Below are 12933 nucleotides of genomic sequence, written 5' to 3'. Positions count from 1 at the left end.
CACAGTGACCACCACACAGAGGAATGTCGTCAGGCTTCCATGAGTTAATCTATGTAAAGTGCTTAGCAGCCAGCGAGGCTCAGAGGGCATTTGCCTCTCAGTAGTGATGATTGTTTTTGTTTTTTCTCCGGCATCTGGATAACCATCCCTGTGAAGACCTCCCTGCCATCCTCCCTCCCTCCGTGTGACTTTGCCTGATTCCCCTTCTTTCCCCATCCTCCCCAGCCGCTCCTGCTGTTCTGAAGGGATCTGACACACTTTAGACCCTTCCCCTTCCCCCTTTCTGCTCCCCACCTTCCCTCTACCATGTGCTCCCTTTGCCCCTGCTGGTCCTGCTGCTGTCTGCTCCTCTTTTTCTCCCTGGGGGTCCAGGGGTCCCCAAAGGCTCCCAGCGCTGCCCCTGTCCTACCCAGGTAAGTGTCTGCGACCTCTCCCTGGGCATTTCCCAGTGAGGCTCAGGAATCCCACACTGATTGCTATGGGAGTCTAGGCTGGTGGTTCTTCCTGAGCCTCATTTGTCCACCTCTGTTAAATGGGAATTATAAGCAGCGGCGCATCTGGCTGTGTGGGAAATGATTCTGGAGCCCAGCCCATAGTAAGCGCTCTCCTAAGGGGGCTGCTGTTGTCCTCGCTCATTGTGTTCCCACAAAGGTCCCTCCTGGTCCTTGATCTTAGGGTGGAAGTGCAAGGAGGTAGTAAGACCTTGGACTCTGGACCCTCTGCACCCAGACTTCCTGGGTTTTAACCCCAGCTTTGCTGCTTACCTGCCGTGTGAACTTGGGCAAGTGACTTAACCTCTCTGGCCTCAGCCTCCTCATCTGGAAAATGGGGTAATATTAGTGCGACCTCACAGTGAGGAGTAAGTGAAATATCACCTGCGAAGCAGCAAAAGGGAACTTGACGTGTGGCAGTGGTTGTCACACGTTTTTGTCTCAGGACGCTTTGGCACAGCTAAAAAAATTATAAGAACCTTAGAGAGCTTCAGTTTATGTGAGTTATATCCATAATAGCTGCCATAACAGAAACTAAAACGGAGGCATTTAAAAATATTGGTTCAATCATTAAAAATGAGCAATAATAAACCCATTCAGTAGTAAGGTAGATGACATTTTTCATGAAAAATAACTACACTTTAAAAAAGAAAAGGAATATAGTGAAGAGAGGCATTGATTTATATCTTTTTAAGTCTCCTTAATTACTCCTCCTATCTGTGACAATTCCTCAGTCTTTGCTTATTTTTTTGTGTCCTTGACACTTTTAAGGTCGTTTCTTAAGGGTTAGTTGCAATGAGAATCTGAAACCACATGAATGAACTGGTTTTGGCATTTGCTGGCTAAGTGACCTTGGACAAGGCACTTTGCCTGGAGGCGTCTGTAAAATGGAACAAAAATAAAACCCATCTCACTGTGAAAACCCAGTGAGATCACAGCTGTCCTTTGTTTGGCCTACACAATAATGATAATAATAACAAATATACTCTTACAAGTGATTCAGATGGAAGACTCATTTAACCTCTTATTGGACCTTAAGCTGTAAGTACTATTGTTCCTCCCATTTTACAAAAGAGTAAACTGAGGCTCAAAGAGATGAAGAGTCTGACCGCAGGTCACATAGTCTGGAATTTGAACCCAGGCAGGCTGGCTCAAAAGCCTGTCATATTTGTTTTTAAAACTCTAAATTTTGTACTAATTTTAGATTTAACAGAAATTTTGCAAAAATATTAGAGTTCTTGTATCCCCCTCACCCAGTTTCTCCTAATGTTAACATCTTGACATTTTGGAGTACTGAGCTGTTGTCTTTCTGATTTTGTTTGGGTTTTGTAGGATAGTCCTCACTTGGGGGTTATCTGCTATTTTCTCATGATTGGAATTAAGCATATTGAATTACGTATTTTTCTGGCAAGACTGTCCTAGTGGGATGTAGTGCCCTTCTCAGTGCCTGGTATCAGAGTGTTCATGACACTGACATGTCTTATTGCTGTCACTGGTAATGTGAACCTTCATTGCTTGGTTAAAGTGGTGCCTGCTGGGTTTCTCCACTGTAAAGCTTTTATTCTTTCCTTTGTATAAATATCTTTGTAATAAATATCTAAGGGAAGATTCCTTAAGACTGTGGAAATCAGGTTTCTCCTGAAATTTTTGTGCACTAATTTTAGCATTCATTGGTGGCTCTTGTCTGCAACAATCATTAGCATGGGGTGTCCCTAATTGTGATTTTGTAACTTTCTAATTCCCTCTCTCTGTCTCATTGAAATTTTACTGTAAGGAAGGGCTATCTCTCCCCCCCTCTATTTATTTGTTTGTTTGCTTTGATTATTTATTTATTCAGTATGGACTCTCGGATATTTATTTTATCCCACGAGTTAAACTCAGTACTATTGCTATTTATTTCGTGGCTCAAATTGTCTCTGATTTGGTCTTTTGGAATTCCTCCAGCTTGGCTTCTGTGTTCTTTCCACAACCCCACTCCCATCATGTCTTGAGCACTGCCTCACCTTCTGGCACCACCAATTATTCCAGACTCATCTTGTATATTTCCTACCCCATCTCTGGAATCAACTACTTCTCCAAGGAGCCCTGGTTCCTTTGATGGGAGAATGGGTATTTAGAAACTAAGATCTGAGCACTAGGTGTGCTCACTGCTACTGAGGCATTGCTGCTCCTAGGCCCTCTCACAAACAGAGCTTGACAATATATGTGGGTATGTTGATATGCATATGTACACACCTATATATTTCTGTATATATATGAATGTATATATATATATATATGTATATATTTATATATAAAATACCATGAGATCATACTGAAACATCTGATTTCAGTCTACCATCAAGGGTTTATTTTAGCCTTCTTTCCTTATTTGTAACTTCTTTCTCCACCATTGAGAAACCAAGCTCCCCCTATCTACAATAGACTTATTTATTCGTTCCGTGCTAGAATAAGCATCAAGTGGTCTCAGAATTGTTTGCCTGTATCCCTGTGAGGAACAATTACTAGATGATGGCATTTATGTGCAGTCCTTTTTCTCTGTAGTCTTACTGTCCAGTCAAAACACTAATGCTCACTGTGACTTTTCTTCTCCAACACTTCATTGTGGTTATTTGTTTTTTAATATAGTTACAGCCATTTGTTAGTGTTTATGTTCCATATTGGCTTTCCCCACAACCTGGGTGGCTTTAATTGTTAGTTAATTTTTTGGGGTGTGTGGAGGAACTATGAAACAAGACTATAGCTCTGGGACTCAGGATTATAAGAAAAAGACAGACTCAGAGAAGTGTCCTCCCTCTGCATCCCGACTACCTACTCCATTCCCAGTCCCCCTTTTTTCTACCCTTCCCCCATCCATCCCGTGTAATCCATCTCTTAAGTTTCTGGTGTATTCTTCCTGTATTTCTTATGTACAAATAAATAAGCAGGTACTGTGTATTTTCTTATATCCTCTTATGTGAGGAGTAGCTGACTATAGATACTCTTGTGTACTTTGCTTCTTTTAACGTTATGTCCTGGGCGTCATTCACCCGTTCCTAGAATTTGTCCTCTTTCTTTTTGACAGCTGCGAAGTGCTCCACGGTATGAACGTTATATAGTTTATTCAGTCATTCTCTTATGTATGGGCATTTCTGTGGTTTCCGATATTTTGCAATTACAAACAGTGCTGCAATGAATACCCTGTGCACGTGCGTTTTTGTACGCATGTTGCAGGAGGAAGACCTCAGGCTCTTTTTTTTTTTTAAATAAATTTATTTATTTATTTTTGGCTGCTTTGGGTCTTCATTGCTGTGCACGGGCTTTCTCTAGTTTTGGCGAGCGGTGGCTTCTCTTGCTGCGGAGCACGGGCTCTAGGTGCGCGGGCTTCAGTAGCTGCGGCGCGTGGGCTCAGTAGTTGTGGCTCGCGGGCTCTAGAGCGCAAGCTCAGTAGTTGTGGCGCACGGGCTTAGTTGCTCCGCGGCCTGTGGGATCTTCCGGGACCAGGGATCGAACCCCTGCCCCCTGCATTGGCAGGCGGATTCTTAACCACTGTGCCACCAGGGAAGCCCACTCATGCTCTTAACGTCATCCTATACCACACGGTATTTTTAAAACCTTGATTTGGTTGCTGACGTTTAAGAATTAGGAGCTATCACTTAAAAGTTTGTATATCTACTCTTACATGCTTTGGGGATATAAAAACCACCGTATAAAGATTTGCTCTAGAAGTTGACAGATTGAGTGGTACCGGGCCTGCTTCATTCACAGCAGCCGTCCCCAGAGCTGAACGATGGCTCCTCTCCGAGACAGGGCAGGCTCTACGCTTTGCCCCATACCCCACGTCTCCCTGCTGCCTTCCTCCTTACAGCTGGCCCTTGTTCCCATGTATATTACCTAGCCGGCCTCTAGACATCTGAGTTTACAACCCCTAAACTATGTCATGTGTAAAATATGTGGAACAGGCCTGCACACAGTAACGGTATTAATAATAATATTCATTCACTCATGTAACCCTGACTGTACTAGGCACTGTTTCAAGTACTTTACTTTTATTTATTCATCTAAGCCTCACAGAACACTATAGGGAAGACACTATTATTATTCCATTTTACTGAGAAGGAAACTGAGGCTCAGAGAGGTGAGGTGACTTGCCCAAGGAAAGCACAGCTTGGAAATGGTGGAACGGGGATTGAACTTGGAAAGCTCCAGAACCTGTGATCTTAACTACTAAATGTTCAAGAGCCCCTCAGTCTCTCGTTATTGCCCCTCACTCTCCGCACATCCCTCCCCACCCCTGCCCAGGCCTCACCGCCCGACCCCCATTTCCTTTCTCTCCAGGTGAGCCAGGCTGCATGACGGTAACTTGGACCACATGGGTCCCAACCCCATCGGAAGTGCAGTTTGGGCTGCAGCTATGGGGCCCCTGCCCCTCCGGGCTCAGGGTACCTTCAGCCCCTTTGTGGATGGGGGCATTCTCCGGCGGAAGCTCTACATACACCGAGTCACACTGCAGGGGCTGCTGCCCGGGGTCCAGTATGGTGAGAGGGGCCCTGGGCCCAGGTGTTGTAGGGGGAATGGGAATGTGGGCTAGAAGCTGCTATTGGCAGGTGGCTCAGGTGGGCTGGTACCCCTTCTGCTTATCTGCAAGCCTACTGTATAAGACGCTGGGATGAAAATGGAAGGCTGGGGACCTGGGGTGAGGTCGACAGAAGGGGCATAGGGCAGACCCATTCCATCCCCGCACCAGTTGAAGACGGATAGGGGTGAAGGAGACATCCTGGGGCGCCCCTCCACCCCACTCCCCAGCCGACTGTGACCTTTTCCTTTCCCCACAGTTTACCGCTGCAGCAGTACTCAGGGCCGGAGCCGTCGGTTCCTCTTCAGGGCCCTGAAGAATGGGCCCCACTGGAGCCCCTGTCTGGCTGTGTTTGGGGACACGGGGGCTGACAATCCTAGGGCCCTACTCCGACTGTGCAGGGACACCCAGCAGGGCACGTATGACGTTGTTCTTCATGTGGGTGAGGCATCGGCCAGGGTGCGCCTGGAGGTTTGGGGTCGGGGAGGGGGAGCTTGGGTGGGAGGCAACGCCAGGACCGTGGAGGGGACCTGGGATGGGGCTAGCGTGGCTCTGAAGGATGAGGGGGTGAGACTGGCCACAGAGACGGTGCTGTGGTCACCCAGGCTGCCCAGGTTAAAACCAATCTTGACGCTTCGAGCTACGTGCGTTGGTTTTCTCCTCTGTGTTATTGTTATAAGGGCTAAGACTGGGTTAGAATTCATAGGGCTGTTGTGATGACTAAATAAGTCGATATTGCCTGTCGTGTTGTAAGTGCTACATAAGTGTTGTCATGATCATTTCTGTTGTGATTTGAGAGGACAGGAACCAGATGGGAGATGGAGATTGGGGCCGATATGGTTCAAAGCCACAGTAGACTCTGGAATTAAGCTCCCAGGGTTCGATTCCTGGATCCCCACTAACCAGCTCTGTGACCTTAAACGAGCACTTAACCCCTCTGGGCCTCAGTTTCCCTATCTGAAACGGGGATGATAATAACATCCACCTCAGAGGGTGTTTTGAAGATTCAGGCGATTGAGCATGTAAATAAAGCATTTGAAAATGTGCCTGGTACAAAACCAGTACCTGACTAGACTATGTCAGTTTTTTTTTTTTTTTTTTAAAGTCACCCTTATATATTTTTTTTATTTGTTTATTTTGGCCCCTCGGAGCGGCATGCGGGATCTTAGTTCCCTGACCAGGTATCGAACTTGTGCCCCCTGCAGTGGAAGCGCCGAGTCTTAAACCACTGGACCACCAGGCAAGTTCCCAGACTATGTCAGTCTTAACGTTGTTATTACTCTGAGAAGGGATGAGGTGGCGGCTGGTGTGCTCAGAGCACAGGAGGCCGGCAAGGTCCTGCAGGGGTCCTCAGGGACCAGAGGCTCAGGAAATGGTTCCAAGCGCACACGCGGGTGGGTGTGAGGTAGGGATCGGAGAACGGGGATGCCTCACGGTGGGGGCGACCGGGACTTGCACAGCCCGCACATGACCAACCAGGTCTCTCAAATCTGGAGAAAGCAGAGCCAGGTCTGGGTCCTCATTCTCTCCTCCACCCCCCAGGAGACTTTGCCTGCAACATGGATCAGGAAAAGCTCGCGTCAGGGACAAGTTCATGAATCTCACTGAACCTGTGGCCGCCAGCCTGCCATACGTGACGTGTCCTGGGAATCACGAAGAACGCTCGTGAGGCCTGAGGGCTTCGGGATGGGCAAGGGCCTGGCCAAAGAAAACAGTCCTTCCTAGTGTCTCACCATAGTCTCTCATCCTGCAGCAGCTCATTTGTGGAAGTGAGAGGAAAGGAGACGAGGGCTGGGCTGGGAGCCGGGTCTGGCCTGACAGTGGGAGGTGGGGGTGGGTGGGGGCACCCAGACCCTCCCCCCACCGTTTTACTTCCTTTTATCCAGCAACTTCTCCAACTACAAAGCTCGCTTCAGCATGCCAGGGAACAGCGAAGGCCTATGGTACAGGTAACCTGGGGGGAGCTGGGGGACTGGCCTCCCTCCCCTGAAGGATGGGAGATGCAGGAGAGACCCCAACTTTGACCCCTGCCCTTTGACCCTTCCAGCTGGGATCTGGGCCCTGCGCACATCGTTTCCTTCTCCACCGAGGTATATTTCTTTCTCCATTACGGCGCCACCTGGTAGAGAGACAGTTTCGCTGGCTGGAGAGCGACCTCCAGGTAACCTGTGGATGTCCCCCCCCCGGACCTGCCTCACCTGCCCCTCCTGCAGCCCCTGCCCCTCACACTGCGCCCTTCTCGGCAGAAAGCCAATAAGAACCGGACAGCCCCGCGGTGGATCATTACCATGGGTCACCGGCCCATGTACTGTTCCAGTGCTGATTTGGATGACTGCACCTGGCATGAAAGCAAGGTGAGGACCCCCTCCCTGGGGAAAACGTGCTGAAATCCGGGGTGGGGGAGTTGGCCCGAGTCACCCCTCACCTCCTTGCTCATCCGGCCCAGGTTCGCAAAGGCCTCCTCGGCAAGTTCTATGGGTTGGAGGATCCTTTCTATAAATACGGTGAGTGACCCCAGGGGACTCCCCAGCCCCAGGCCCCACCTCCCATCTCTCCTGGATTCAGGGACCTGACCCCCGTCTTGCTTTGTATCAGGGGTCGACCTGCAGCTGTGGGCTCACGAATACTCCTATGAACGCCTGTGGCCAATTTACAACTACCATGTGAGGCCTGTGGTGGGCTGAGGCCCATGTGGCTGGTGTCAGTGGACCGCCCCCTCAACATCAGACCCCCGGGGCCTGGCTGGGTATGATAGGCCCCTCCCCTTGGCCCCTTCTCCAGGTATTTAACAGCAGCCGAGAGATGCCCTACACCCACCCTCGAGGCCCCATCCACATCATCACCGGATCTGCCGTGAGCAGGGTGGGGGGGAGAGGGGTGTGCTGCCTTTGGTCTCTGATCTATTGAGGGCTGCACTTGTACCAGCCTGGGTGCCTCATCCTTTATACAGCTGCTATCTCTTAGGCGGTTAGATGCACCTAGTATCAATAGCATGCCCATTGCACAGATGTGGAAACAGAGGCTCAGACAGTAAAATACTCCTTCAGAATCACAGGATCAATAAGTGGCGGGGGCAGGGGGTGCTTGCCCAGGTCTACTGGATGGATCCAGGGCAGAGGGCTTATTATTATCATTGTAACTGGACTCCAGACTTCATTCACATTGCACCAGCTTTCCCACTAATGACCTTTTTCTGTTTCAGGATCCCACACTGTATTTAGTTATTGTGTCTCCTTAGTCTCCTCCAAACTGTGATGGTTCCTCCGTCTTCCCTTGTCTTTCATTCAGGCCAGTTGTTTTTCTCAGAATGCCCCTGGATCTGGGTTTGTCTGATATTTTCTCCTGCCAAGATTTGGGTTATGCATTTGGGACCACACAGTCACAAATGATGGTCTGTCCTTCTCAGCGGGTCATACCGGGGGGTCCATGTCCTCACTGTATCTCACTCCTGGAGAGATTTCTCTGAATCACCTGTTTAAGGAAGTGTCTGCTGGGTTCTTCCTCTGTAAAGTTGTTGTATTTCCCTTTTTAGTTGATAAACATCTTGGGGGAGAAGCTTTTAGACCCTGCAAATGTCCTGTTTCTCCTCCAACTTTCACCTGCTGATTTTTGAACCCATCAGTGGGTCTTGTCTGTTACAGTGATTACTGGGGTGTTCTACTGGGGATCTTCTATTTCCCTCATTCCTCCTCGATTTATTAATTAGCATCCTCCTATGAGGAAGAGTTGTTCCTTCTGCCCCATTTATTTGGTTAGTTAGTTATGGATTTATACTAGTACGGACTCATGGGTAATTATCTTCTCCCGTGGGCTCTAATCCAATACTCCTGCTGTTCATGCTGCTGCCTAGATTGCTCTAACTTTGGCCACTGGGAACTCTTCAGATCAGGCCCTGTGTTCTTTCGATGTGTCCCTGTCGTTTTGTGGGCTCTCTCTTACTTTCTGGCACTACAGGGCGCTCCAGGATCTTCTTCTGTCCCCCTACCCCCACCCACCGAGGCTTGGAATCAGTCACTTCCACAAGAAGCAAGGGCTTATCTTTTAAGCTGTTTCTTACAAATTAGTGAGATCAAAGTAAGAACGTCTCATGATAAAAATTCAAACAGAACAGAGGGCAAGAGGTAAAACTCTCCACACCCTTCTTAGTCCCACTCTCAATGGTTACATCTCGGGTGGCATTTGAGAATATTTTCCATGTATGCAAATGAGTCATTGTCTCAATAGAGATGTGTTACAGCATCACCCACTTTTTAAAAACCGCTTGGATCATGCTTCATACCCTAGCAGTTCTCAGCCTTGGTGCACGTTAGAATTACCTGGGGAGGTTTTAAAACTCCACTGCCTGGGCCCAACCCCAGAACAGACACCAGAATCTCCGAGGGCTCGGCCCTGGCATTGCCACCCCTGTGCGGCCACCACCTGCAGCAGGAAATAGAATGTTGTCAGTACAGGTGGCTCCTCATAGCAGTAGATGATCATTATTCTGACCTTAATCAGTGCAGATTAGCTTTTTTCTTTCATTTTAAATTTTGAAATTATTTTAGACTTACAGAAAAGTAGCAAAAATAATACAAAGACTTTCCATATCCCCTGTATGAAGATTTCCCAAATGTGAACATTTAACTACACTTGTTTCAATCTCTATTTTTGCCTCTCTGTCTGTCTCTCTAAGTGTGTGTGTGTGTGTGTGTGTGTGTGTGTACACATTTTACTATTATTTTCAGATCCGATGAAGAGTACGTTGCAGAAATGATGCCCCTTAATCTTTCCATCTGTATTTCCTAAGAAAACGAGGACATTCTCTTACATCAGTACAGTATAATAATCAGATTCAAGTATTTCACATTGGTAATATACCATTATCTAATCTCATTCAAATTTAGCCAGTTGTCCTATTCATGTCCTTTAAATTAAAGAATTTTTTTTTCTGGTCCAGAATCTAGTCTAAGATCATACATTCTACTTCCGTGTCTTATCTCTCTCCCTTCCTTTAATGAGAAACATTTCCCCACTCTTTCTTCATTCTTCATGACTTTGAAAAATGTGAAGAGCATAGCAAAGTTGTTTTGTAAACTATCCCTCAGTTTGGGTTTGTTTGATGTTTGCTGGTGATTAGATTGAAGTTACACATTTTTGGTAAGAACAGACAAAAACGATACTGTGTTCTTTTCAGTGCACCCTATGAGGAAGTGCGTGGTATCTCTTTTGCCCCTTTAAGTCTCAGTTTACACATCTTCTCCACCATAGTTATGACTTTCCCCTTTAAAATTAACAAGTGTCTTCTGGAGATACTTTGAGACTACACAAACATCCTGATATTCCTCAAATTTTCTCCACTACTTTGACCATCCATTGATGGTTCTGGCTTCAATCAGTTATTATGATGATGGCTGCAAAATGGTGATTTTTTTTGTTTTTGAGGGTGGTGGTCCCTCATCCTTTCTGCTCACATTACCTGGCTTTCTACTGCGAGGATAAGCACTTCCTCTCTCCCAGGCAATGATGATTTTAATAGCTTTCGTGGAGGGTCTACTGTGCAGCGAGGGTTGAGAGCCACCAATTTCTTCTATTCTGTGAATTGCATTTTCCCCTTAACCATACGTCTTGGCCATTTTTCTATACCGCCCCACTTTGTGATGGCTACCCTATAATTTATTTAACTGACCCCCACTGATGGCCATTTGGCTGGCTTCCAGCTCAGGGCTTTTAGAGGAAATGCTGCAGTGGACAGTCTTGTACAGCCATGCACTGTTCTAGAAGTCAAAGAACCAGGAAGCCTGGTTGGGTCAAAACACTCAACTGTGAGCATTATCAAGGTCAAGTCTTAACTGACTTTGTCTTCCTTAGGGGTGGCAGGGTCCCGGCCTGGCAGGTCTTTTCTGCTCCCCAGTGGGTACTCCACCTGCGCCAGCCCTGGGTCTAAATGATTCTCTCCGGCAGGGTTGTGAGGAGTGGCTGACCCCCTTCACCCTCTTCCCGTGGCCCTGGAGCGCCGTGTGCATCAGAGTACGGGTACACACGGCTACACAACCTCAATGGGACCCATGTCCACATCCAGCAGGTGTCTGACGACCAGGTCAGTGAGCAGTGGCCCAATCACCTGCCTGAGTAACCAGGCCTAGAATGCTCTGGAGCCAAGTGGTTTCAAAAGTGGACGTGAGAGCTGGAAATCCTGGGTTCAAATCCTGACTCTGCTATTTACCAGCTGGATGACCTCAAGCAACTTTGAGCCACAGTTTTCCCATCTGCAAAATGGGGATGTTAATAGTTTCTACCTCACAGGATTGAATGGGGGTTGAATGACTTATTATATATAAAGTGCTTAGAACAGTTTCTAAAACACGGTTGATTCTATAGGTATTTATCAACATGAAGCAGGGGAAGAAAAAGGTAGGTGGTGGGAGACAGGTAGAGGGAAAGCAGTATGATGTGTGTGTGGTAGGGATGGCTTAAGGTTAGATGGACCCAAATAATCATGGCTCACCTTTCTTTATTTCTGTCATTGTAGTTTGTTTGTTTTTTTTTTAAAGATTTATTTATTGATTGATTACTATGTTGGGTCTTCGTTTCTGTGCGAGGGCTTTCTCTAGTTGCGGCAAGCGGGGGCCACTCTTCATCGCGGTGCGCGGGCCTCTCACTATTGCGGCCTCTCTTGTTGTGGAGCACAGGCTCCAGACGCGCAGGCTCAGTAGCTGTGGCTCACGGGCCTAGCCTCTCCGCGGCATGTGGGATCTTCCCAGACCAGGACTCGAACCCGTGTCCCCTGCATTGGCAGGCAGACTCTCAACCACTGCGCCACCAGGGAAGCCCGTCATTGTAGTTTTATAAAGGTGCTAATAACTATGATTGATTGAACACCTGTTGTGTTCCAGACTCTGAACTAGATGCCTTATATTTAGTCCCTTTGATCACCACAACAATACCATGGGACAAATTTTCTTTCCATTTTACAGCTCAGAAAGGGGAGGTAATTTTCCCAGGGTCACACAGCCAGAGGGTGCAGAACTAAGATCTGACCCCAAAGACCATATTCTTTTTATGATAAATAACTATTTACTGAGTAGCCCATACACCACAGGCAGGCTCTTGTGTATGTTATCTATTCAGTTCTCCCCATTTTATGGAATATGGAAGTTAGGCTCAGAGTAGGGTCATGTGCTGAAGGCCACATAGGGAGTGGCTTTGCTGGGATATAAAGTGAGTTTTGTCTGACGCCAGGGTTTGTGCTCTAATAATAATAGCCTACACTTACCCAGGCCTTGCCTTGTGCCAGGTTCCCTTTTCAGCCTTTTCCAAATATCTCACTTAATTCTCACGATATCTATGATGTAGGTACTATTACTATCATCCTCACTTCCCAGTTGAGGAAAACTGACACCGAGAGAGGTCTAACAGCTCACCCAAGGTCACACAGCCTATCAGAGGTAGAGCTGGGATTTGAACTCAGGCCACTCGGCCCCAGAATCTGGGCTTTCAGCCTTCATTACCTCCTTTTTTTTTTTTTGTCCCTTGCAGGATGGGAAGATTGTGGACAACGTCTGGGTGGTGAGACCCCTGCTTGGCCGGATGATGTACCTCTGGGGATGGAGACAGCTTTCATCTGGAACCCTGGGCCTTGCTACCTAGGCTGGGGTACCCAGGCCCGGGAGGGGGTCAGGGAGGTCCTCGACTCCTCTACCTTCCTAGGCCCCATGTGGGGTGGATGCAGCCCCAAGGGAGCTGGAGCAGCTCTCCCCTCCCCGAGAAGTGGGGGTCCCAACCTGCTGTGTTGGGAGAGCACCTGTACAGGCAAAGTGAAGCAAGACAGGTCTTGGGTGACACAACCCTGCCCTCCTGCATAGCACTGACTGGGTGGAGTATCCACAGGGCCTCAGGAATAAAGAAGCC

At 47.8% G+C, this 12933-nt stretch overlaps 1 protein-coding gene across 1 annotated transcript; it reads left to right on the top strand.

The window, feature by feature from the left end:
* The first annotated feature begins 306 nt into the window (after window positions 1-306).
* Window positions 307-12672, top strand: ACP7 (acid phosphatase 7, tartrate resistant (putative)). The gene is given in 17 exon segments (XM_059905474.1): window positions 307-413; window positions 3556-3572; window positions 4809-4880; window positions 4883-5008; window positions 5306-5488; window positions 6589-6615; window positions 6618-6711; window positions 6933-6995; window positions 7094-7158; window positions 7161-7207; window positions 7293-7400; window positions 7493-7550; window positions 7642-7709; window positions 7828-7899; window positions 10987-11042; window positions 11044-11122; window positions 12562-12672. Coding segments are annotated over 17 exon segments (1353 nt in total).
* The last annotated feature ends 261 nt before the right edge of the window (window positions 12673-12933 follow it).

This window comes from Balaenoptera ricei, chromosome 19 (genome assembly GCF_028023285.1).
Source record: "Balaenoptera ricei isolate mBalRic1 chromosome 19, mBalRic1.hap2, whole genome shotgun sequence".
Classification (NCBI taxonomy): domain Eukaryota; kingdom Metazoa; phylum Chordata; class Mammalia; order Artiodactyla; family Balaenopteridae; genus Balaenoptera; species Balaenoptera ricei.
The sequence above is the reverse complement of the archived record's forward strand: the minus strand, read 5'-3'. Positions and strand labels throughout refer to the sequence as shown.